This window comes from Pogona vitticeps, chromosome 4, assembly GCF_051106095.1.
Source record: "Pogona vitticeps strain Pit_001003342236 chromosome 4, PviZW2.1, whole genome shotgun sequence".
Classification (NCBI taxonomy): domain Eukaryota; kingdom Metazoa; phylum Chordata; class Lepidosauria; order Squamata; family Agamidae; genus Pogona; species Pogona vitticeps.
The window spans coordinates 196,070,109-196,097,483 of record NC_135786.1 but is presented as its reverse complement, the minus strand read 5'-3'; the positions used below and the strand labels follow the sequence as shown (position 1 = coordinate 196,097,483).

Below are 27,375 nucleotides of genomic sequence, written 5' to 3'. Positions count from 1 at the left end.
AAAGGTTACATTAGTTTATCTGAGAGGTTGAAGAATGTGTATGTTTTTCCATTGTACATATTGTTATTACTCACACATGCTTCACCATTTTAAACATGTAGAATTACCCAGTGCTAAAGAATCCCAACCAGGTAGGTGAGGCTCGTTAGCCTTGGAAGGCAGCCCATCTAGGTGAAGGAAAGCTCTGATTTCAAACCTCCACTGCCTTGTGGCTATATCTACTGATGGAAAAGGTTTCAGAAGTAAACCTCAAGGCAAAATCCGGAGACCGAGTCCCGGAGGCAGTTCGTGTCATTCTGGCAACTCCTGGGACGTCGCTGGAACCGGTTGTATTGGCCTTTGCCTTTCCATTGGGCTATTTCAGCGACTTGGAGAGGGGGGGGTTGCTGATTGGGTAACAGCCTATCCTCCATATTATTCTATCCAGGCTTTGTGCTCTGGAGAGGACACTCATACAGAGTGTGTTACCATGGTCTTTCAAGAGTGAAGAATGCCTAAAGAAAAGGAATCCCAACCAACATGAATTTGACCAAACTCCAGGAGGCAGTGGAGGATAGGAGGGCCTGGCATGCTCTGATCCATGGGGTCATAAAGACCCCATGGACACGACTTAATGACTAAACAACAACAACAAAGAGAATCCCAGAATATGACAGCATGATCATACTATGTTCGCTGGGGGAGGACAGATGCAAGAGGGATGAGGCTGATGTCCCTCTGTACCAAAATACTTTGAAAGGTTCTTTTGGATGTAAACAGCCAGAGATTGGGGTGTAATTCTCCACTGGGTCCACAGAAGTGCTGGCCTGTATGGCCTTGGGCAAGCTGCACAGCCCTAGAACAAACCACCTGTGTAAAACACAGCCTGATTCTGATGATAAGAGAAGTTTGTCTATCAATGACTCTTTGCTTTCTTTGCAGTATCACATGGATGGCATAAAGAAAGTTGGTCATAATTTTATTATTAAAGCTCTCAATTTTTGACAGACAATATTATCAAGGAAATCATGAGTGATTATGTGGTGTAAATTTTTATAAACTCCAAATATGCAAGAAGGATACATTAGACAATGGTTTAAGTGTGCATTAGTTATAAAGTTATGAACATTTTAATTAAACCTATAGATAGGATTAGTTAATAAGATATATAAAGACTAATCATCCTTGGGATGTTTAACAAATCGTTCTGAGACAGCTCTTAATATATTTCCTGGTATTTTTTGGTGTCGATCACGAAGATTTTCAATTGCAACCTTGGTCTGTTAAAACAAAGAAAAAATGGAAAGCATGTGTTAGAGTTCTTTATTTAAAGGGAGGAAAATACAAAGTGGAGAGAAGCCCTCCACAAAATCAGAAAGCAGTGTAGAAGGACTCATTATATTTGGTTTTTCAGATCACCTCCAAATGTCTTGTCTGGGTAGAACACTGTTCAAATACTGGTTGTGGAATTTCTCCACTACTGGCAGTGGCACACATTCAGGAGACCTAATCACCAAAAGGCACCTTTTGGGGCTCACCACTACAATGCCTTCCCCCTAACCTATCCATCGCAAAGAGGGGCTAGATACTGGGCCACAATTATACCACCCTATTCCTGCCTCAGTTGGCTCAAGTGTGGATCAGAATAGAAAGAAAGAAAGAAAGAAAGAAAGAAAGAAAGAAAGAAAGAAAGTCTTAAAACTAGTTTTACCCCAACAACACATACCCAACAAATCAATGGGAAACTAGCAAGAGTAATATATAGCACATTTCATTGATATATTCAGTCTATTCTAAGACTAATAATGAATTTAAACCTATAGATTTATTTATTTCAAAAATAATTTACTAATCAATTTAAATTACATGTCCAGTTATCTATATTCCTAATTTATCTGAATGAATAAATGCATTAAAGTGGGCAGTAAATCTGCCAAATTTCACTTTTAACTCCAAAGGTTTGCTTTTTTGGGGGGGGGGGGACTGGAGCATTTTATGTCTTGTCTAACTTGTTTGATGTTTGGACACAACCAGTGATGTAAAGCCTCTTCATTCTGTTTCAGAACCAAATCTGGCAGGTTCGGTTTGATCCAGACTTCATACCAATCATTCCAATTCTATTAGCAATTCAAGATTAGCAATTCTGACTTTGGTGTACAGCCCTGCTAGAATCTAGCTGCAGGAGACATTCTCTCTAGAATTGCATTTCCAGTTATTTTAATTCCAGCCCTTGTTCTGACCAGTAGCTTCTTCTTCTAGCTATTTCCTGTATCTCTGTTAGAGTTTAAAAAATTGAGATTGTAGAATATGGAGATGTTGCTGCATAAATCAAAAGTTCTTTTAAAGTATGTCTCATAGAAATGCATTAAAAGTGAAGGTGCAATTAGAAAAGAACTCTGTGAAGACAGCTTATACTACAAAACCGAAACATCCTCACTTGTTTTGGAACAAAAGCTGCTGATAAGATAGCAGTAGTGTGGTTGTTGTAGGTTTCTGCTCATTGATTCTGCTCTCACAATTAAATGACAGCAGCAGTTGAAAATCACTCATCTGTCAACCAGATGTCTTTCTAATTTGTCATAGAGCTTTTTAGCCTATTTTTTCATGCATTTGTTATAGGCAGTAACAAGTACAGTATTCATAAAATAATAAAGAACAATATACCTTTTAAAAATCATTAAAACTGATTCCAGTTTATATTTCCATGAGAAGAATAAACTTACTTTTTCAGCAAGTTCATCAGCAGTAATATTTGGATCATATGGGATGGGTTCTCCGAAATATGTGCGTAATTTAACAGGGAAACCTCCATGGATTGGAAGACACATCATCCGAATTTTCTCATATAACCATTTAATCAGCCCTACACAGAAAATGAAATAACATTTCCATTTTAGACAATGCAACCTGATATAAATTTTGAAAATAGTTGATTTTTCATTAATACAGCAATCCAATTGAGGCAACAAGTCCTAGTATAGGATTACACATAATTGCGGATTGCATGACCTTGACATTAACATTCCTCACAAAAGTACAGTATCACACTTCCTAAGCCTCATTGTGAGCCAGAACATGTCCTTTCTTGAAAGGACCATAAAAACCCATTAAGAAACATAGTTGTTGTTTCTGGTTGACTTTCTGATATTTATGTCCATCAAAATTGCAGCTTTGGTCTATTTTTTAATTCTTTAAATTAAGGAGAACATTTATTTTATTTGGAGAAATATAGCCAGGAAAACCTCCACAGGGACCAGATCTGTTTCCTACTAGTTCTCCACACAGATACCATAGCCTAGCACCCTCACTTTGACTCACGAACGATTTCATGGTAAGCTTCTGGCATAATATCCAATATCCAAGGCAGACTTCAGCTCTGATTCATATTTCATGGTCAGCCTAAACCACAGATGAATACTGAATTCAGCAAACAGGCAATACAGTTGTAGAGAGTCTGTATGTTTTCCATGCAAAGATACATTGCAGACTCACGAGAATCGTTAATGAAGGCTGTCCAGCCCGATGTGCTGCTCTCGTCCATCATAAAACAAAAACACACCAACTGTCTGTCTAAACAGTTTATTAATGGAGAACCAAGACCTCACGAGAATGCCAGTGGTGCAGCACCTGCCAACCAATGCCCTAGCTTCTTAGGGAACTGCTGGGGCATCAAAGGATGGCAAAGTCCGGTATACCCTGGGACTCAAGTTCACTAAGGGCAACCACTTCAATATGTAGGACTGAGCCAGGCCTCCCAAACCAGGATTACCATCCCTAGTGCAGACTCCAAGATCCCCAAGGGGGTCCCTGCTAGTGTTGGGGATCTGAATCCCTGCTTGCCCTCACGGTGGATATGCTCCTATGTGCAAAACTGGTTCATTCCACTAAAGACATAAAGACAATATAAGAAATTAAACTTAGATTTACAATGGCACTGTTACAGAACTGAGCACGTCCTCCATACATAAAATAACAGAATGCATGACCTTCACAGAGGGATAGGTGAGTGGCTGAAGATGCAGTGAAAACCTCTGGAGTAGTGCTGGCAGACTGGAGGGAAAAGTGAAGCACTCAGAGCTGTCAGGCTTGTCTTGTCCTTTGGCCCATCCCAGGGCCTCTTTATTCACTTGCTTGTAGCAAGCTGAAAGCTGGCACAGCTCATCGGAGAGGGCTACCGTGCAGAGATCATGGCATTCTATGGCCCTGACTTGGGACTGTCCTGCCCTTCCTAAATTAGGCTAGGGGACTGTGACCTTCATAGCAAACCATCAAGCACAATGTAACATCAGGAAACCCATTAATCAAAGGCAGGAATAAGTTCTTCTTTTTTTAAAAAAAAACCACACCTACCTATTCTTCCATATCCTCTGAAAAATTCTTGAATATTTTGTGTAAACATGGGGATGATGGGCTAAAAAAAGAGAGAAGGGAGAAATAGCTGAGAAGTATTGCAATTGTCACAAATATCTGTTCCATCAATGACGCAAGTATTTGAAAGAGACCCTAGGTTTTTTTTTAAAGTAACTGCAGGAATGTCAAAAAATGGAGTGCTATCACTTAAACAGATTCTCCCTTGAAATGGTCACAAAAGGGTTTCTTGGTCCTGTCAGCCATGTTACACTCATGGATCATGATCATGCCTTTCTATTGTTTCTATACTTTCTAGAAAATTCTCCTCTTTTTAGGTTATACTAGAACTGACATTATACAGTGGTGCCTCGCTTAACGAGCGCACCGTTTAACGAAGAATCCGTATAGCGATCCCTTTTTGGGGATCGCTATACGGATCTGCCCCAATCGCCGCACTCGCTTTGCGACGATTGGGGCTCCGGCGGCCATTTTGGAGCCGCCGAACAGCTGATCGGCGGCTCCAAAATGGCCGCCGGATGACCCGAAATGGCCCCTATCAGTGTTTTCGCGCCCTCCCCTTGCTCACGGAGGTCGCGAAAACGCTGCGGGGGGCATTTCGGGTCATCTGCGGCCATTAAAATGGCCGCGGATGGCCCGAAATGCCCCCCGGCAGCGTTTTCGCAACCTCCGTGAGCAAGGGGAGGGCGCGAAAACACTGATAGGGGCCATTTCGGGTCATCCGGTGGCCATTTTGGAGCCGCCGATCAGCTGATCGGCGGCTCCAAAATGGCCACCGGACGCGAAAACATCACTGGAGGGGTAAGTTTGCACGCTTATTGGAACGCATTAAACTAAGTTTAATGCGTTCCAATAGGCTTTCCTTACCCGCACAGCGATGTTTTCGTATAGCGAAGGTTAATCCGGAACGGATTAACCTCGCTATACGGGGCACCACTGTATTTGGGTCCTTTTAACCACTTTGGGTCCTTTTAAGGAGAAAAGTGGGGTAAAATATTTTAAATGGATAAATAATAAATATTTCTAGCAGATTTGAAGTCTGGAAAAAATGTTGATTACAGTTTGTTTTATTTTACAGTATTTTTATCCCAGTTAAAAATGACTGAATTGTTCCTATCCTTAGTGAACCAGAAGCTAATGGTTTAGAGTCCATTTCAGTTTATGATCTTTATCCTTTTCCTCAATCAGAAGCTGTGACTGTAAAATACCATGAAGTTTGTGTTAAAGTTTTCTAAACTGGTCAGGGACTGCCAGGTGTAGTTTCTGCTGCTGAAAATCCTATAATCAACCACATGGACAAAATTAATTGCCTAGGTTCAAGAGTCCACATCATGCTTCCCAACTGATAAAATTTTCATTGGGATCATATCCTTACTAGAGATGGGGGTATTTGTTTTCATATACGAAGACGAATATCACTGCGCAGCTGGACTTAATGAGGGGTCTACTCACACGTCATCCAGTGGTGGTGGCCCCATTCATCCTTCCAATTGCATCTGGAGCACCGCTCTCTTCCTGCTTACCTGGCCACTCCCCCTGTTTGGAGTGGCTAGCTGAGCAGGAAGAGAGTGGAGCTCTAGGTGCAATTGGAAGGATTAAGTCCAGCTGCACGAGAATATTCATATTCGTATACTAATACAAATACCTCCATCTCTAATCTTTACCCTATTAACATGACCCTCTTCTCCACTTCTTTCCTTCATCCTGCCTCTTTCTATGGAAGCAGATTGGAAGTCCCCCCCCCCTTTTTGGAAGTGACGTAGCAGCACTTCTGACTGTTCCTCTTGCTGGTGAAGCAGCTATACTAGCTGTAGGGAAGTTTAAAATAAGGACAATTACAAGTACCAAAAAGTGGTTCAGTGAGTGGCCCCCCGAGTCCCTCTCAATAACAATACCATATGTTGCATAACTAGGCTGTTTATGAAGGCCAACAGAAACTTAAAGGACCAAAACAGCCATAAAATAATAATATGCCAACGGCCACCAGAGAGTTAACTCAATTCTATTTTTTTGAGTACTTTGGCAGTTAGTCTCTTTGGCAGTGAGGAATGGAGCCCCCTCCTCCTACCAAGTCCATAACTCCTCTCAAGTGGGGCAGACAAAGGGTGACACAACAGGGGTGCTGTACACAGGCTGTCAGGTTGTCCATGTGGGCAAGTGGCAAAGGCACCCTCTCCAGCCATGCCTCCTTGCTTTCTGAGAGTTTCAGCCAAGCTGCAGGTCCAGTAGTTCTCAGTGGAGGTTCTCCCAAAGTCCAGGTGGCATTGACTTCCTTCGTCAAGGTAGTGGACTTACAGGTGAGATGGTGTGGTGTGAGGACTTCCTCCAGGACCAGGCTGAGGGCCAGTGTAAGAACTCTCAGACAGGGCTGGTTGCCCCTGGTTCTTCTTCTGGCAGCACAGAGCAGAGCACTGGTTCTCTGTCCTGCAGGCCTCTCTACGAAATGCCTCATCACAATGTACACAGGCAGCTTTGTCTGCTGGCAACAGCAGGTCTACCCAGTCACTTGTGTCCAGGCTGCGTCTCCCAGCCTTGTCAGGAATGGGGTCTTGTTGGCAGCGCCTTCTGAACCTTCTGTGGCCCCCGGTCCAAGCACTGGTCCAACCATCCCCCTCTGCTGTTTCCCACTCTTCCTTAAGTAGGAGCCCTGCCTTGGCTCTACCTGTGGCTTTTGAGGGCATTTCCTGCTTCTTCCTCATTGCCACTGCAATCCACTGAGGGCACTAGGGGTAGAAAGCATGGCTACCAAACCCGCCACAGCAGAGAAGTCACCATCACAGGGAGAGAGAAAAAACAAGCGCAGAGTGACCACTCACCACTTTGGCTTCCAAGGCTACTTTAGCAAAACCTGTGCGTTTACCCCAGACAAGCCTGTAGTTCTGATCACTGAAGATTGCTTCTCTTCCTCCACCCGGTGCAATTCCCAATAAATAGCCTTTTTTCAGCACTTCTAGACATTCAGCTTTGCTACCAGAAATGCAGCCAGCAACATCAAAAACAAGCTTCATTCCTGTTGAAATATTCCAAGAGCAACATGACACACTGTATGGAAATCCTGTCTATACAGTAGTGATAAAAATCACAGTTAGTTTTACTGTCCCGTTAAAGCGGCAAATCATGCTTTGCAAATTGTGTTAAGCAGGGGGTATCTTTCTTCCCCCTCGCTTTGCTTATTCTTTTTACTTCACATGTCCTCACTATACAATTTTCCCCCCTGAAATCCTTGGTATGAAATTACTAATGTGGTGCTGAAATGTTTGTTTCATTGGGAGTTTTTGTTGGGAGGAAGGAGGAAAATGAATTGCAGCCCAATCTGTCAGGAGGCATAAGGAAGAGTACTGGGTTGTGAGGCTTTGATCCTTCCATGCTGTTAGGATGTAGCCTATTAGTGGCTGAAGACCTGTTGCTTAGCATACAAAGTTGAAACAAGAGTAGGCCCATTGAATCAGTGGGGATTTCATGAGTCAGTTCTTCTATGGGTTCCACTGATTCACTGCGGCTATTCTAGTTGCCTCGTACAGTGACCCTAAGCATCAACTAGTATCTGCTCTTTCCTTGGCAAGTGGTTTGCCGCCCTCTTATACTTGGCAGCCAGCACTGTACACGACTTTTGTTAGCCATTGGAAGATGAACACAATGAAAGAAAATGATCACTCACAATATAAGGTGGCAAAGGTATATTTTGAGAAATTTTCTTAACCAGAATCCTTTTGAAAATACCTAAACACTCTAAGGCTGTGTTTTTGGAGAGAAAGAATGAAAAATTCAGTTTACCACACAGTTCTGAATCGTATACTAACTACATGGATGACTTTTACTGACTCTGACTACATGGCTCAAACTAATCACATTCTGCCTGACAGACTAACAGATCACAGACTGATTGAAAGAAGTGTAGGAAAATGAGGCTTGAGAGGCAGGGCTGTCTTTAAGCTCTGAGGCAGAGAGGGAACAATTACTTGCTGCTAGATTAATTGACAGTTGTCCCAATTTATTTATTTATTATTTAATCAACATATATGCCGCCCACACTGCCCAAAGGTCTCTGGGCAGCTTACAACAATTAAAATACAGTTTAAAAAAAATTAAAATACAATTCAAATATTTTAAAATATTAAAATATATACTCTAAAAACTGCCATCACGACCCATAGTTGATATTATTTCAATTAAAAGCCTTCTGAAACAGGAAGGTTTTTACCTGGCACCGAAATGTCATCAGCATCGGCGCCAGACGAATCTCAGTTGGGATGGCGTTCCATAATCTGGGGGCAGCTGCCGAAAAGGCCCTTTGTCTACAAGCCATCCCTCTTACCTCCTTGAGGGATGGCTCTTTCAAAAGGGCCCCCTGGCTGAATCTTTACTGCCGGGTAGTTCATATGGAAGGAGGTGGTCCTTCAGGTATTCAGCGCCCAAGCTGTTTAGGGCTTTATATATCAAAACAAGCACTTTGAATTGGGCCCGGGCAGCAACTGGTAGACAATGTAATTTAATCAGAATCGGCTTGATATGTCCCTAGTGGTCCCACCACTCACCAACCGCACAGCTCGATTTTGGACCAGTTGCAGTTGCCGGACTGTCTTCAAAGGCAGCCCCACATAGAGTGCATGGCAGTAATCTATACAAGATGTTACCAGTGCATGCGTAACTGTCATGAGACTCTACTCGTCCAGGTAGGGCTGTAGCTGCTATTATTTCCGCAGCTGAAGGAAGGCACCCCTGGCCACCGAGTCCACCTGGGCTACCAGACTGGGGTCCAGGAGCATCCCAAGTCTGTGGATCCTGTCCCTTAAGGGGAGTGTAACCCCATTCAGGGCAGGGAAATGGCCCTCCAGCCTGTCTGGCGAAGCACCCACTAACAGTACTTCTGTCTTGCCTGGATTGGGTCCAGGTTAGGCTTTTTTAGGAGTGGCCAAATTACTGCCTCTTTCAAGGTGATAGGGACCACTCCCTCTCTCAAAGAGGCGTTCAGGGCCTCCTGGACCCAAATGTGAACCCTCCTGGCAGATCTTCAAATTTGCCAAGATCGGCAAGGGGCAAGCGGAGTGGTGGTAGAATGGACAGATCCAAGCACCCTGTCCACATCCTCAGGTCTCAATAACTGAAACTCATCCATTAATACTTGACCTAAGCATGGCACACTGGACACATCCTTTGATTCTGCAGTAATGGTGGAGTCTAACCCACTGTGAATCTGAGTGACTTTTCCCTCAAGATGAATAGCAAACTCATCACAGTGAGCTGATGAGCAGTCCGGGACCTCCACTGGATTTCCCTGTTGAAGAAGATCCTGGATCACCCAAAATAGCTCTGCTGGACAACATTCTGAGGAAGCAATATGGCTGGAGACATAGTGCCATTTCGCCAGCCGTATTGTCGCAAAATAGGCCCGACAATAAGTCGTGTTCGATAGGACTCTCAGCCGGATTTCCTCCACCTGTACTCCAGCCATCTCCCTCTTGCTTCATCGCCCACAGTTCAGAAGTATACCAAGGAGCTGTCTGGGCTCTGCGTGCAGGGAGAGAGTGCTTAGGCACAATCGTGTCAACAGCCGGAGTCATCTCCCTATTCCATAGAGTGACCTGAGCTTCGACAGGAGCGCCGACCATATCAGACGGATAATCCCCCAGAGCATTCAGAAAACGATCTGGATCCAGCAGTCTCTGAGGGTGGATCATCTTAATAGATCCTCCACCCTTGCAGAGGAGAAATGTAGACTAAACTTGACCAGGAAGTGGTCTGACCATGACAATGGGGTCACAACCAGCCCTTCTACATCCAAACCACAATCTTCAGTCCCATTGAGAAAACCAGGTCCAAGGTATGGCCCCTTCTCATGTGTTGGGCTGATGACACATTGAGACAGCCCCATGGTTGTCATGGCAGCCATGAAGTCCTGACCCACCCCAGTCAAGGCAGCCTCGGCATGGATGCTGAGGTCCCCCAGCACCAACAGCCTGGGAGTCCTCATCATCAGGTCCGAGACTACCTCCGTCAGCTCAGGCAGGGAGACTGTTGGTACACAGCAGGGTGGGTGGTACACCAACAGAATCCCCAATCTGTCTTGTAAGCCTAACACACAATACAGGCCCCCAAGACCTCCTCTCAAAGGGATAGGAAACCTGGTCAAAGAGCTAGAACTCCTATAGACTATAGCAACTCCCCTTCCCCGGCCCTCCGAGCAACATTGGTGCTGGACTTAGTACCCAGGTGGACACAGCTGAGAGAGGGGACTATCACCCTCCTCTCCCACCCAGGTCTCAGTAATGCATGCCAGGTCAGCACCCTCATCCAGAATTACATTCTGGATGAGGGCAGTCTTATTTTGTATTGACCTGGCATTCATCAACAGCATCGTGTGGCTCAAGGGTTTGCTGATATGGTCACCTGATACCATCGGGTTTTGGGTAGGACTAGAAGAGGGGATAGATGTAAGATATCTAACCTGTCTTCTCCTACATGGGCATGTTCTACCCCCACTGCCATTCCTTCCCCTACCCAGCGCCACCTCAATGGTTGCCTCCTCCAATGCCCTCCCCCCTTCCTGTTCCCTCAGATACACCGTGGGTCTCTATGTATTTAACCTGATGGCAATCAATCACAATAAAAACCCCTTCTAAATCCCCTTCTCCCCTCCGGGCCAGGTGGCTGATGTTAAGGAGAGGGTGGGGCAGCCAGAGGCAGCGAGGGCCCAGTCCCGCAAGGCCGAGGGAGTCCAAGCCAAAGTCCCCCAGGAAGGCTGGCAACTGGCAGCAGCACAGCCATACTGTCTCTTACTCAGTGCCTGAGGGACGGGAGATGATGAAGACTCTCCCGAAGGCAGGAATGTTGGTTCAGAAACACACCATATCAAAAATGTTGGTCAAGAAACATGCTTCATATAAAACATGTCTTAAAAACAAAATACAAAGATTGCAATAGTTCTAACAGGTTTTGCAAGATAACTCAGGGCAGAGGGAAACTGCAGGATCCTGACCTTTCTGGAATGTATTAAATGCTCTCTTTCAGATTTCCTTTCTTCCCACCTTAGCAAGATTTCTTGCATATGAAAATGAATGCTGAATTCAGTAAAATTTAAATGTCTGTTCTCTTCTAGTCCCTCACCCATGGAAAAAAGCAGGAAAAATGTGTGGACTTAGAGAGGCATCCTCTGCAAGCCATGTTTGGCCAGTTGATGTGTCCCATCTTTATCGTCCAGAGATAATATTGTGTCTCTTACTCGTCTCATCATCTCAACACTGTCATACTGGGTTTGAACATGCTTGCTGGCAATTTGATAAGCCAGAAGTGGCTGTTTTAGAGCTAGCTAGCTGGCTTCTGCTTTTTATGACCTCCCACAGTTGAAGCAATGTTGCAGTATTTTAATTATAAATGTAGAGTCAAAGGTATAGTACCTGGTATGAGGAACATCGCCTTGTCTAGTACTGAAACGCACAATCTTCCTTTCTGGACATATAGGTTAGATATAAAATATACATAGTCAATGTTGAGAGTTCCATGATAAAAAATAATAATCCCTGGTCCTTCTGGTAGATGTTCCATTCCTATAATCTCATAATCTGGAAAATATAAAAAGTGCACAAACAGAGCATATAGACTCAAATGTTAGTTAAAATGGATGTGCCACTTGTTGATTTATCAAGTGAAAACACAGGAAAATGAAGCACTATGTGGTGGTATATAAGCAGCACGCTTTACTTTTTTTTGACTGACAAAAGGGATGACATCTCTCTCTATATAAATGGGAGATGCTTTAACAGTCTAATGTGATTGTCCTTTGTCTATTAACTTGATTGGTAAAGTTTTGTTCCCACCAAGGAGGATCTTGATGGGTCTGGGCTGATCTCTCCATGTTTCTCTGTTGTTGTTTTTTCTGCCCTATATCCTGCTAACTAAAGCAAATTCCTAGAACCCCTCCCACTTTTTTCAAAAAACCAAATTCCCCCATAGGTTGGTCGTGTGGTCTCCCCATCCCTGCAAGCTGCCTTTCTCAGCTGTATGGCTAAAGCAGCTAATGTAGGAAAAACAGTTCGCTCACTGAGAAAACAATTTCTAACAATTCTACCCACATTATTAGTAGAAACAGTTCTACATTTTAATGCCAGCATTTTAAAAATGTCTCTCTAGGTTGCCTTTCTATTAGTAAAGAAGGAACAAGCTTCTCTTTTCAGAACTGGACCTGTGAATCAATTGTTTCTGAACCTGTAGATGGGCTCAAATGTTTTGCTTAAATTGCTTTCATTTTAATTAATGTTTAACTATGTAAAACTATACAGTATATACAGTACCAGTATAAATCTCATTGGCTACCATCTTTTTATGAAGCTCTATGTGATGGTGTCAGCATCAGTGGCAAATTGCTGTTGCTTAAGGTGATTTTGAGGTGCACACAACTCATACATAAAGAGATGAGGTAATGTACATCCCCAAATCTCCAATATAAGAAGTGACCCTGCAGCAGTTTGCTACTACTGCTGTGACATCACCACCATTGTACATATAGATCTGTGCAAGTGGATTCTACCCATTAAATCCAAAAGTTTGCTCCTACATAAGGAAATAATGGGTGGATTTCACCTGGAAGACCCCTTAGAGAGCCCTTTATTCTCATCTTATTTCTCTCTCATCACATGCATGGAGAAGACAAGGGAGGGAGGGAGGGAGGGAAAGAGAGAAAGAGATAATTATTTCATTTTTTATTGCCACTCTCAAGCAGGTAAACAGCAAAGTGCAATTATAAAATACATGGCCAGTGCCCAAGCAGTCTTTGACATTATGGAAACTGCCATCCAAAGGAGGACTCTACCTTTGTGGTCATGTATGAAGATGGACACAGGATTTTATAATGGTCACTAGAGTTTCCACTCCTTTAAAAAAACTGCTCAAACTATTGATGTCACATAGGATTGGAACATTGATGGTTGCAGCCTGAAACTCTTAACTGTTAACAATAGTGCCACTTAGTAAGACTGCATATGGTGTATATATTCAAAAATGCAGAAATAAATGGGTCACTCCACATTTTTCAGATGGGAAGCACTTTCTGATTAACAATTGACAGTTTCCATTCCCAAATGCAAATGTTGGCTGTGCACTGCCCACCTCTCTTCATTTTAGGCCCAGGCAGCAGAAATATGGAGGTGTCAGCTGGGAATTGGAAAGGCTTATCCAGGGGAACAGATAAGATGACACACCTTGTGAACTCACTATTGATCAGGTTAAACCTGCCTAGCTCTAGAGGCTGTTCTATGGGATCACAATCTGAAGTATTTCATTCCAAGAGCAATTGATATTTCCAGGGTCTTCTTCTTTTTTCTTATCCTATAATAATAGCCCAGTGGTGTATGCTGGAGAATTTAAAGTAGCATTTGATGTTTGGGAAGCTCTAAATTTCTATGCTCTACAGAAAACAGAAGGCTTAGGACATTAAATTTACAAAAAGAAGACTGACAAATGGAGAGTCTCCCTTAATCTTAGCACATCCAGATGTGGGTTGGAAATTCCAGACCTAATGCAGCATGCCAAGTACCCACCCATAAGCACCGACGTTCTAGCTTATGATGGCTCCATAGAGAATATTTGCTTACCATTCATTATCTTTCCTATTTTAACCAAAAAACATGCAAGAAAGTGCCTTAGTTTGTGCCACGAATTGCTCAGTATGTCTTCAGGTAAGTTATTCATTTTCTTGTATATGTTGCCAAAAAGGGAAATAACATATCCTAGAGATATGATAATTGACATAGATGTACAGGATAAGATGAAAATCGGAAGGAACAAAGGCAAAAAGAGAATCATATAACTTAGGCGTTCATTCTCATATGTGAAACTAATCCACTTCACCAGCAGATGAGTAAACCAGGCCATAGTTTCTTGTCCTATTTCCATCCACTTTTTATCTGGGGGGAAAAAATAGACAATTTATCATGGTAAGCAGGTAGCCTCCCACTTACATTATATTCCACATTAAGTGAGAACCACTTTTATTTACAGGGTATATGGGATCGATTGAATATACATCTAAGGCCTAAAAGTAATCATGAAACTGATCTAAATCTGTGTGTAGCTTAACAACAGGATAAGGTTAAGGGAAGCAGCAATGTTTCAACTGTAATATAGGGAGCCAATTTATTGTTATATTTTGGATTGAAACCGTACATGAAAGGAAGACTGTTCACACAACCAAACTCTCTAACTCTCCCCCAACACCAATCTTTTCTCTGAAGTTCTGGGCTTCCAACAAAATATTTCAAGATGTTTGAGGCCTATCCTGAACAGCATGTGTTTTGTCAGGGGAGCTACCCTGAGAAGAGAATTTAGACAAGTGTGGACAGAAAAAAAATTGTTCCCAGACTTGGTTGATTTTCTGTCCCTAGTGTATCACTAGTGGTGCCTCACTTAACGATTACCCCGTTAAACTATGAATCTGCTTGACGATGAGGTTTTTGCGATTGCTTTTGCGATCACAATACAATGTTTCAATGGGAGATTTTCATTTGACGATGATCGGTTCCCTGCTTCGGGAACCAATTCTTCGCATTACGATGATCCAAAAATAGCTGATTGCCAGGTTTCAAAATCTCCTTCATGGATTGCTGCCTTGTCGTGGCGAAGGGGCTTGAGTAACTCAGAGAAGCTATGGGCTATGCCGTGCAGGGACACCCAAGACGGACAGGACATAGTGGACAGTTCCAACTAAACGCAATCCACCTTTGCCAAGAACGCCCCATGATCAGAAACAAAAGGCTAAAAGATATGACGCTGGAAGATGGGCCCCTCAGGTCGGAAGGCGTCCAACATGCTACTGGGGAAGAGCGGAGGACAAGTACAAGTAGCTTCAGAGCTAATGAAGTGGTTGGGCCAAAGCCGAAAGGACGCTCAGCTGTGGACGTGCCTGGAAGTGAAAGGAAAGTCCAATGCTGTAAAGAAAAATACTGCATAGGAACCTGGAATGTAAGATCTATGAACCTTGGGAAGCTGAAGGTGGTCAAACAGGAGATGGCAAGAATAAACATTGACATCCTGGGCATCAGTGAACTAAAATGGACAGGAATGGGCGAATTCAGCTCAGATGATTATCATATCTACTACTGTGGGCAAGAATCCCGTAGAAGGAATGGAGTAGCCCTCATAGTCAACAAAAGAGTGGGAAAAGCTGTAATGGGATACAATCTCAAAAATGATAGAATGATGTCAATACGAATCCAAGGCAGACCATTCAACATCACAATAATCCAAGTTTATGCACCAACCAGCATTGCTGAGGAGACTGAAATTGAACAATTCTATGAAGATTTACAACACCTTCTAGAACTGACACCAAAGAAAGATGTTCTTCTCATTCTAGGGGACTGGAATGCTAAAGTAGGGAGCCAAGAGATAAAAGGAACAACAGGGAAGTTTGGCCTTGGAGTTCAGAACGAAGCAGGACAAAGGCTAATAGAGTTTTGTCAAGAGAATAAGCTGGTCATCACAAACACTCTTTTCCAACAACACAAGAGGCGACTCTATACATGGAAATCACCAGATGGGCAATATCAAAATCAGATTGACTATATTCTCTGCAGCCAAAGATGGAGAAGCTCTGTACAGTCAGCAAAAACAAGACCTGGAGCTGACTGTGGCTCTGATCATCAGCTTCTCATAGCAAAATTCAAGCTTAGACTGAAGAGAGTAGGAAAAACCACTGGGCCACTCAGGTATAATCTAAACCAAATCCCTTATGAATACACAGTGGAAGTAAAGAACAGATTTAAGGAACTAGATTTGGTGGACAGAGTGCCTGAAGAACTTTGGATAGAGGCTCGTAACATTGTCCAGGAGGCAGCAACGAAAACCATTCCAAAGAAAAGGAAATGCAAGAAAGCAAAGTGGCTGTCCAACGAGGCCTTAGAAATAGCAGAGAGGAGAAGGGAAGCAAAATGCAAGGGAGATAGGGAAAGTTACAGAAACTTGAATGCAGACTTCCAAAGAATAGCAAGGAGAGACAAGAGGGCCTTCTTAAATGAACAATGCAAAGAAATAGAGGAAGATAACAGAAAAGGAAAGACCAGAGATCTGTTCAGGAAAATTGGAGATATTAGAGGAACATTTTGCGCAAAGATGAACATGAAAAAGACAAAAATGGGAGGGACCTAACAGAAGCAGATGTCAAGAAGAGGTGGCAAGAATACACAGAGGAATTATATCAGAAAGATTTGGATATTCCAGACAACCCAGACAATGTAGTTGCTGACCTTGAGCCAGACATCCTGGAGAGTGAAGTCAAGTGGGCCTTAGAAAGCCTGGCTAACAACAAGGCCAGTGGAGGTGATGGCATTCCAATTGAACTATTTAAAATCTTGAAAGATGATGCTGTTAAGGTGCTACATTCAATATGCCAGCAAGTTTGGAAAACTCAACAGTGGCCAGAGGATTGGAAAAGATCAGTCTACATCCCAATCCCAAAGAAAGGCAGTGCCAAAGAATGCTCCAACTACCGCACAATTGCACTCATTTCACACGCTAGCAAGCTTATGCTCAAAATCCTCCAAGGTAGGCTTCAGCAGTATGTGGACCGAGAACTCCCAGAAGTACAAGCTGGATTCCGAAGAGGCAGAGGAACTCGAGACCAAATTGCTAACTTGCGCTGGATTATGGAGAAAGCCAGAGAGTTCCAGAAAAATATCTACTTCTGCTTCATTGACTATGCGAAAGCCTTTGACTGTGTGGACCACAGCAGACTATGGCAAGTTCTTAAAGAAATGGGAGTGCCTGACCACCTTATCTGTCTCCTGAGAAACCTATATGTGGGACAGGAAGCAACAGTCAGAACTGGTCATGGAACAACTGAGTGGTTCAAAATTGGGAAAGGAGTACGGCAAGGCTGTATACTGTCCCCCAGCTTATTTAACTTGTATGCAGAATACATCATGCGGAAGGCTGGACTGGAAGAAACCCAAGCCGGAATTAAGATTACCGGAAGAAATATCAACAACCTCCGATATGCAGATGACACCACTCTGATGGCAGAAAGTGAGGAGGAACTAAAGAACCTTGTAATGAGAGTGAAAGAGGAGAGTGTAAAAAACGGTCTGAAACTCAACATCAAAAAAACTAAGATCATGGCCACTGGTCCCATCACCTCCTGGGAAATAGAAGGGGAAGATATGGAGGCAGTGTCAAATTTTATTTTCCTGGGCTCCATGATCATTGCAGATGGAGACAGGAGCCCCGAAATTAAAAGACGCCTTCTTCTTGGGAGGAAAGCGATGACAAATCTTGACAGCATCTTGAAAAGCAGAGACATCACCTTGCCAACAAAAGTCCGAATAGTCAAAGCTATGGTTTTTCCTGTCGTGATGTATGGAAGTGAGAGCTGGACCATAAAGAAAGCAGACCGCCGAAGAATTGATGCCTTTGAATTGTGGTGCTGGAGGAGGCTCTTGAGAATCCCCTGGACTGCAAGGAGAACAAACCTATCAGTTCTAAAGGAAATCAACCCTGAGTGCTCACTGGAAGGACAGATCCTGAAGCTGAGGCTCCAGTACTTTGGCCATCTCATGAGAAGAAAAGAGTCCTTGGAAAAAACCCTGATGTTAGGAAGGTGTGACGGCAAGAGGAGAAGGGGACGACCGAGGATGAGATGGCTGGACAGTGTCTGCGAAGCAACCAACATGAACCTGACACAACTCCGGGAGGCAGTAGAAGACAGGAGGGCCTGGCGTGCTCTGGTCCATGGGGTCACGAAGAGTCGGACACGACTAAACGACTAAACACACACACACAGGTTTCAAAATGGCCACCTGCTGTGCAAAATGGCTCCCCGCTGTGAGTAGGATGCTTTTTTCACTTTACAGGCACTGGAAAATGGCCGCCCTATGGAGGATCTTTGCTGGACGATTAGTTATTTAGCCCATTGGAACACATTGAGTGGTTTTCAATGCATTTCAATTCCCCCCCCCAGCTTGACGACAATTTCGCTCTACAGCGATTTCGCTGGAACGGATTAACATCGTCAAAATCCATGCTCCAAATAAAGTCCTGAAAGCTTTACCAAGTAATAGTAGTAATAATAGTAAAATAACGTCTATTCAAGGAAAAACATTAAGACACAATAAATAATCACTACTAAAATCAGACATGGGTGTTTGGATTTTTTTGGACTGCAAATCTCATACAGATGTGGATGAGATCCTACCTCAGTGGATGCTGTTCTGTCCCTTCAGCACTGCCTGGAGACTGTACTGCAATGGATGTAGTTGAATGGGTTGAGGCTGAACCCGGACAAGACAGAGGTCTTGAGGGTGAGTGGCCCTTCCATTAGCGGTATAGGTGACTCCCTTTCTTTTTTGGGGGGGGCGATCCTTACCACAAAGAGTGAGGTCCGCAGCTTGGGGATACATCGGGACCCCGCGCTTACCATGGAAACCCAGGTGGCGTCCGTTGTCTTTCCCACTTATTTTCATCTATGGCGGATTGCTCAGCTGCGACCATATCTTGATGGGGGGCCCTCACTTCTCTAGTCCATGCACTCGTAATCTCGAGATTAGACCATTGTAATGCACTCTACGTGGGGCTGCCTTTGAGGTTGATGCGAAAACTTCAGGTGGTCCAGAATGTGGCAGCAAGGCTTCTTAGTGGGGTGAGAAAATATCAGCATATCTCCCCCACTCTGACTGCCTTGCACTGGTTGCCCATCCATTTCCGTATTGACTTCAAAGTGGTAATGATTGCATACAAGCCCTAAACGGTTTGGGACCTCAATATTTGGCAGATCGTCTTCTTCCACCTAGATCTACCCGAATCACCTGGCATAGCCAGCAGGGATGGCTGAGGTGCCTGATACCGAGGGAGGCTTGGAAGGAAAAAAATAAGAAACCTTCTCGGCGGCGGCCTCTTAGCTGTGGAACACCCTCTCACCTGAAATTCAGCTGGCACCCTCGCTGGGTGTTTTCAAAAGCCAGTTAAAAACTTGGCTATTCAAGCAGGCCTTCCCTCCAGTCAATTAAGCAATTTGTATATATTTTTTTCTCTTTTCTCCTTGAGTCATGCCATCTTGGTAATGTGTTGTTTGGAACTAATTGTTATAACTGTATTTCAGATTATTTAATACATGCTATACTGCTGTGTTTTTATCCATGTAAGCCGCCCCGAGTAGACGTTGTCTAGAGGGGTGGGGTAAAAATTGAATGAATGAATGAATGAATGAATGAATGAATGAATGAATGAATAAATAAATGAATAAATAAATAAATAAATAATAAGATGTCTTCCAGCTGTTCTGGAAGTTCCAGACTTTGATGCACAGCCACAGATAGCTAAATATGGCTCATCTAGAGAACAGGCCTAAGTGGGTAGACTTCTTGACCTGGTATATACCTAACTCTGCTCTAGCTCAGTGGTTCTTAACCTTTTTGAAAGAAACGCCTCTTGAGCCATTGAGGAAGTTATCATCGCCCCCCTCCCTGCGCTGATATCTTATCTTATCTTATCTTATCTTATCTTATCTTATCTTATCTTATCTTATCTTATCTTATCTATCTATCTATCTATCTATCTATCTATCTATCTATCTATCTATCTATCTATCTATCTATCTATCTATCTATCTATCTATCTATCTATCTATCTATCTATTTATTTATTTATTTATTTATTTATTTATTTATTTATTTATTTATTTATTTATTTATTTATTTGAGACAGTTAAATCCAATGACCCCTGAAAACAAAATTCAATTCCAAGAAAATGAAATGCCCCCAAAAAGTAACATTTAATGATTTAGTTGCAAGAGAAATTTTAAGACGCAAAAAGAAATATAAAAAGGGCATAAAAACAAACTGCAATGCAGGAACTAAAAATTTCAAGACGAAAACTCTGAAACTAAATTAAAATTGGAGGAAAATATATATTCATGCACACTGTAAAAAGGCTGCAGCCATCTTCACAGGTTTAGCTTTCTCCAACGCCCCCCTACTGCCCCCTTCTGCTCCAGCGCCCCCATGCCACCCCTTTTCGTTTTACCGCCCCCCTGAAAAATGAAATCGCCCCCTGGGGGGCATTATCGCCCACGTTAAGAACCACTGCTCTAGCTTCCTTTTCAGAAAGGAAATTCCCAGCTAACAGTTGGGCAGCTTCCTTTCTGAATAGATAGATAGATAGATAGATAGATAGATAGATAGATAGATAGATAGATAGATAGATAGATAGATAGATAGATAGAGAGAGAGAGAGAGAGAGAGAGAGAGAGAGAGAGAGAGAGAGAGAGAGAGATACTGTGTTTTCCCAAAAATAAGACAGGGTCTTATATTAATTTTTGCTCCATAAACGCGTTAGGGCTTATTTTCAGGGGATGTTTAATTTTATTCATGGCCAACAACATTCATTCAAATACAGTCATATCATCTTCTTTTGGTTGCTGCACAATAGTGGAGGGAGGAGTTTCACTTAACTGGGGCTTATTTTTGGGGTAGGGCTTATATTACAAGCATCCTGAAAAATCGTAATAGGGCTTATTTTCAGGTTAGGTCTTGTTTTCGGGGAAACAGGGTAGATAGATAGATGGATTGATCGATCGATCTGAGCTGCTATTCTGATTACTGCTCAAGGAAGCAGAACCCTTCTGCAAGGACAGCCTGAGAGGTATTACATATTTTTCCTTCTTTACAGAGACTTCTTCTGTCTTAATTGCTTCATGCTGACAGTATTGTTTTCACACATAAGAATCCTGAACTTTTTTCATGGAATTTACTGAACCATTTAGAGGGATATAGCAAAATATCTGGTTAAAAAATGAATAATTTGGAGATTATGGGCATTAATATCTCCTCTGAGACAGAGGAGTTTCTGGTTGACATCACAGGAGCCAATTAAAAGATCAGATTTTGAGGCATTCAGTTATCAGACTGATAGCTTACTAGAGAACAATGTTTAAAAGGTGCTAGATGAATTCATCAATGAACAGATATAAAAACAGGTCATATAGCAGTAATTGCTGCTCATGATGTTGATCTTAGTTAAATTTCTTTCTTGATTATTCAATAAAAGAAGAAATTTGATAGCTCACTATTATTATTAAGCTATCTATGTAGCACCTCTGAGAATTCACACTGGGGGTTTTAAAGAAACTTTATATTTGTGAATGGCGGTTCTACCACCTCATTTCCACTAAAAATACTCTGATCTGCAACCACTGTAGGAAGTATTAGAAAGAGGCACAATTATTCTAATAATGTCATGCATCATCTCAAATGAAAGAAAAGGAGCAATAGGAGGAAAAGATTCAGCCCCAGTTCCAAGGGAACACTCACAATGCCCTGGCCATCTCCTTTGCTACCGCCGCCTTATGCCTTTCTTCATGCCTTACCTTTTTTATTCTACAGAAGCTCTTCTGAAAGCTTCAGCCAGGAGCTGTGTTTACTGGCATCTCACCAAGAGCCCTTTAAATTGTTCTTCACCCACACACAGGAGAGAGTTATCACTGGGTAATTAGATGGAATAAAATACTGTATTTAACAAGGTTAAGCAAGGCACAAGGACTGCCATTGGGACTGACTGTCACTGTGTCTAGGGTAAGTGCATGCTGGCACCTGGGACTACCAGAGGGCAGAGAAAGAGGCTTTCTTCCTATCTGGCCTCTACTACTATGGAAATTTTTGCTTCCCCATCTAATTGGGACCAGCCTGGCTGCTGTGAAACATCATAGTCTGATTTTGCTGGTAAGGACAAGCTATTCCTCCCATCCTGTGATCTTCACTTGTTTGGGTTATTGAAAGTATAAAGGTCACAGGCAACACCACCTCCTTCATGTATGGCGAAGCAACTGGTGACACAGTTCTTAGGTGAGAGACAATTTTCTCACAATGAGAGTGTGGGCTGTTTTTCATAGAAGTTGCTTCAGAGTCCCTGTGTGGGAGGTGGGGTTCAGAGGGATAAATAGTGTGAGGTGATCAGGTGAGAGCTCAGCACGTTAATTAATTAAATTAAATAATTTACTAACTTAATCTGTCCCAGAAGACGTTTGTAAGTCTAAATGTTTGTAAGTCAAATCAGCATTTCCCATAGGAATGCACTGAAACCCAATTAATCCATTCCGGCTGTTTTTTGTTGTTATGTCAAGGCATGGTTTGTAAGTCAAAGTATTAGTTCCCATAGGAACTAATGCAAAACTGGTTAATCTGTCCTCTACCACTAGGAGGAGAATTTTTCTTCTTTTAACCTAAGATGAACTTAGGTTAAAAATATGACAGGAAATGAGGGAGGGACGGAAGGAGGGAACAACGGGGAAAAGAGGAAATAACAAAAGAAGGTCATCACTGGGGCACACAGACCCCTCAGAAAAAGGTTTGTGCTTTTAAGCACAAAAAGAGAGAAGACAGAGAGAGAGAAGACAATGGGGGGGGGAAGAGTTTGGAGTCTAAAACACATTTTAAACCCACACATGCTAAACCTACACATTTTAAACCCACACATTTTACAACACCACATTTTTAAACCAAGCAACCAAAAACCTAAAATGCATTTTAGAGGCCAACAGCCAGCCAGACCTTTGCAAACAGTTTTCTGATTTTAAAACCAACAGCCAGCACAGAAACATAACCCCCCCACTTAGACACGCAGCCCAAACCCAAGCTGCAAAACCCCTGTAAAGTAAATACAGTGTAGTCACCCAGAACAGGCAGTCTCTCTGTTTTATAAAAGAAAGTAAAAAATCCAGAAATAAAAATAAAAAATGCCAAAAAACCCCATTCCATACAGTACAGTACCAGGCAGTACCAGGCAGTAGGCAGTATGAAGTCTCTCTCCATATCCACACTCTCTAACTGCTGGGGTGAGCGAGGTAGCAGACAAGCAGCCTCTTCGCTGGCCAACGGTTAACTGAAAGTCCAGTTCTTTTCGTTCATAAGTCAAAGTTCCGTTTGCAAGTCAAAGCATAATTTTGTGAACGGAGCTGTTTGTAACTCAAAATGTTCGTAGGTTGGGCCGTTTGTAAGTCAAGGCACATTGTATTCTATTTTTTAAAATTTATTTTTAAATACTTGTGAGTAAACTGGATAAGCTAATTGGGTAAACTTACTCATGAGTAAAAGTAAACCAGGTAAACATGCTCACAAATAAACTGGGTAGAACTTTCTTTGAGATATTCCCAAAGCGATTTGTAATTTCACAGCTTAAATGAGTTAGCTGCTGAATATTATCTATTTTTTTAAAAATATCTTTTAGAATATTTTCACAGAAAGCAATGGAATTTTTTTAAACGTTCTTTAAAAATACCTACCATACAAATATAATGGAAACACAGCAGTGACCAGAATAGACTATATTGCTGGGAACAGTGGAATGGAGTAGTAGGAAAAGAGGAAGATATAACAAGAGATGGGTTGACTCAGGAAACTATAATATATTAGTTTTCAAGATCTGTACAGAACTTTAGGGAAAAGACAATGCTGGTTGTTGTTGCCACTGCCTTCTTACTCATTAGTAAGCCAGGCAAAACTTGCTTTGATATAATCCCCAGACACAACCCAAAAACAGTCCTTGTATTAGCTCACAGTTTAAATGAGTGAGTTGCTGAATATCATTCTCTTTTTACAATATCTTTTAAAATAATTTCATAGGAAATGGTTTAAAACATTTGGCCAGGAGGAGTTAACTGCTTTCTTTCAGAATCCATTCAGATGGGCAGGGTCAAAAGTTCAATCTGTTTAGAATCTTTGGGAATTTGTAAGAATAATCCGGTAAATCTTTTTCTGGCTTCCAAAGTACTCATTGTTAAAAGTATATAAGAACAAAGAATTAGTTAATTTTTGTGGAAAAAAAATAAAAAGCGGATGCCAGTGAATGCTAATTTTCTTTAATCAGTGTTTTTGATCTGTTTTAAATCACTGGGGATTTCTGGTCACTTGTTTCTGCATGAGGTATAAAAACGTTACTTTTTAAAAAATCATAACATGATAACCCTTTGTCCAAATTTGCCCAAATTTATCAGAGAGCAGGAGCAGACTGTATTCTTCAATTACGTATACCAAATTCAGTGCTGATCATATTCTTAGTTTTTACATTAGAATTTTTTGTTTGGACTGCCACCCTTTTTTGAGTTAACCTGTAGAATGTGGTTCTTCTCAGCTGCACAAATACCATGACTGGGCTAACAATCAGTCATGATTATGCTGCTGTTTGGCTCTTTCTTTCTTTTTCTTGCTTGCTTGCTTGCTTTATAAAGCTTATAGACTGTCCTACTTAGTGAAATCACAACTCAGTGTGGCTTACATAATATGAAACAGACCATACAATCAACTATAAAATTAATCAAAAGAAAATACCCTCATTTTCCATAATAAATAACAGTAAAAAAAAGAAGTGACCTTCAGCTGACTCCTGACATATAATAAATCTCCAACCAAATTAATGAACCATAACAAAATTAACAAAATACAATCCCAATATAACACACACACACACACACACACACACACACACACACACACACACACACACACACACACACACACACATACACACACAAAATCCACATTGAAATACAAAATATGGCTCATAAGGAAATTAACATATGTTGTGAAAGGCCTCCCCAAACAATTCTTTTTTCAACAATAGTTTAAAAGTCTGTAGAGAGTCTGGATAGCCTTTTCATTCTGGGACATTCTTTTCTTTGGTCTTTCACATAGTGTAATACATTTTACTAAAATATGGCTACTTGATTGTGACTTTGTGTGATTGCAGAACATTAATAGTTGAATCGGTTTTGAGTAAATATGTGACACAATTAGAGCATTACATAGCTCTCCACAGCTCCACACTGCCATTTCCTCAAATTACATGAATGTTTCTATCTCCTTGTATGATCTTTTAATCTTCTTATATGGGGAGTGCATCTGTCTGATTATCTTGCATAAGCATAATAATAATAATTGCATGCTGTCATGTCAATTTTATGGCAACCCTTCCCTCAATTAAATAAATCCATGACCTTCATTGCACAGGTGAGAAAAGAAATAGTACAATTGGAGCACTAGACTTGTGTAGTAGGGTAACTTAATAATGTTAAGTTGAGATTCAGTATTAAAATTAAAAAGAGAAAGACCCATGCACCATGCGAGAGTGCATGTGTGACTTAATGAGGGGCTACGGTATATCACATGAGTACAGCCCCTGACATTTTCATAAATATTTTAGTATATCTTTTCATGTGACAACACTGAAGAAATGATACTTGGCCGCAATGTAAAGCAGAGAGTATACAGCTTGTATAACAGTGTAAATGTGCTGTCCCCTCAAAATAACATAACACACAGCCATTAATGTCTAAACTGCTGGCAACAAAAGTGAGTACACCCCTAAGTGACATAACCCCAGCAAACTGACACACTTTAAGGAGGGCCAGTAGTCCCTAAGTCCCCCAAGCTCATCCTGTCTCTAGAGCAGGGGTCTCAAACTCAATTTACCTGGGTGCTGCTGGAGGCAGAGTTTGGGTGAGAGTTGGCCACATCATATTTTCCGCCAAGCGGAGCAAGAGCCCGAGGAAGCCACCTAGGAGTTTCCTTAGCCCGGCTGGGGCTCCAAGGAGGAGGAGGATGAGGGGCGTGCAAGCCCTCATCACCAGCCACGACCCCCTCCGGCTCCTTCTTCACTACCACCACCACCTGCAGCAGCAGGAGGACGAAGAAGTGGAGAAGGGAGGGAGCGCCGATGACTGCCTAGTGGGGGGAGGGCACAACATAATTTTTTTTAAACCCTCACAGAATCGCTTTGCCAAAGGAGAAAAGCCCCCATCGGTACCCCAGGCAGCCTCCAGAGCTGAGGCGGCTGAAGCAGGATGAGGAGAAGGAAGAGGAGGCAGCTACTGGCTGGGCTGGTGCTGGGGGTGCCAAGAGAGAAAGAGAGCCAGAGAGCCGCTTCCCTGGAAGAGGCGGCAGCAGATGCAGTTGGCGGTTTGGAGGCACTCTTTGAAGACGGGCCAGGAGCGAGCTCCGCTCTCAGGCATCACTCGGCGGCGGCTCAGGCGCTCGGGGAAAAGGGCCAGCAACGCGACTCACTCACTGGCTCTCCCCCACGACAGCACCTCTTGCACCCTACATCTGGAATTGCAGCCTGCCAGCTGGCAGACAGGCGGGCTGGCTGGCAGGCTGCAGTTCTGGATGGAGGGTGCAAGAGGCATTGTCTTGGGAGACAGCCAGTGAGTGAGGTGAGGCTTTTTTGACTCTTGACAGCAGAGGACGTGGGGGTGCTTCAGGGGGGACAGGCAAGGCGAGGGCCACAAACTGTCATCCAGCAGGCCACAAATGGCCCCCAGTTCTAGAGGTTCTGCTGTAGGTGCTTATGCCATTCCTTCCACCAATGCATTTTTGTGTTGGGTTGGGACCGGCAGTCTGAGGCTTGGCCAGGCTTCTCTGACTCTGTGGGGCTCCCCTGTGTCTTCTTCCTCCAGCCACATAGAATTGAACCCATTCATCTGTATCCTCAATACGTGGTCTTCCTTGATGGCACAAAAGATGGGAGGGTTTCCCCCCCCCCTGCAGTTTCCACCCCATCCCCTCCTTCCAAGTGTATGGAGGATGATGATTTCCCCTACTTCTTATGCCTGCTTCTTTTTTAAACCAGGGTCCCACCAACCCAGCCCACATTCACATTTTCCATGGACAATGTGGTGGCAAGAAGGTTTTTTTAAGTATAACATAAAAGTCCACAACACAGACATAAAACTCTCAAGGTGTGCCTTGCCTTGTAAAACACACAGGTGATAAGTGAGCCAAGCTTCCTTGGTGGTGATGGATGTGTCTTTCCAGGCTTACATAATGAGAAGACATGCTGCCACCAGTAAGTATATGAACAATGATTTGTGAAATATATTTAATTTGTCCACTGTGTTAATAGAGAGCAAACATAAACCTGGATTCATATAGCCTCTGGCTCCAGTAATGATGCCAATACAGTAATAGGGAACTGAAAAGAGGTTATAATGGTGCATGATTGCGAAAGATGCCAATATGCCCCTGCAGTTCCATAGCCCAACCAACATAGCTTATTGT

The 27,375-nt window shown here is 42.6% G+C and overlaps 1 protein-coding gene across 1 annotated transcript; it reads right to left on the bottom strand.

The window, feature by feature from the left end:
• Positions 1–977: 977 nt before the first annotated feature.
• LOC110089709 (DGAT1/2-independent enzyme synthesizing storage lipids-like) lies at positions 978–13,956 on the bottom strand. Its single transcript, XM_020812977.3, has 6 exons — positions 13,935–13,956; positions 11,742–11,906; positions 7,164–7,357; positions 4,330–4,390; positions 2,703–2,842; positions 978–1,259 (listed from the first exon to the last, which is right to left on the bottom strand). The coding sequence occupies exons 1-6, from the start codon at positions 13,939–13,941 to the stop codon at positions 1,155–1,157; spliced, it is 672 nt and encodes a 223-aa protein (XP_020668636.3). The 5' UTR covers positions 13,942–13,956; the 3' UTR covers positions 978–1,154.
• Positions 13,957–27,375: the final 13,419 nt, after the last annotated feature.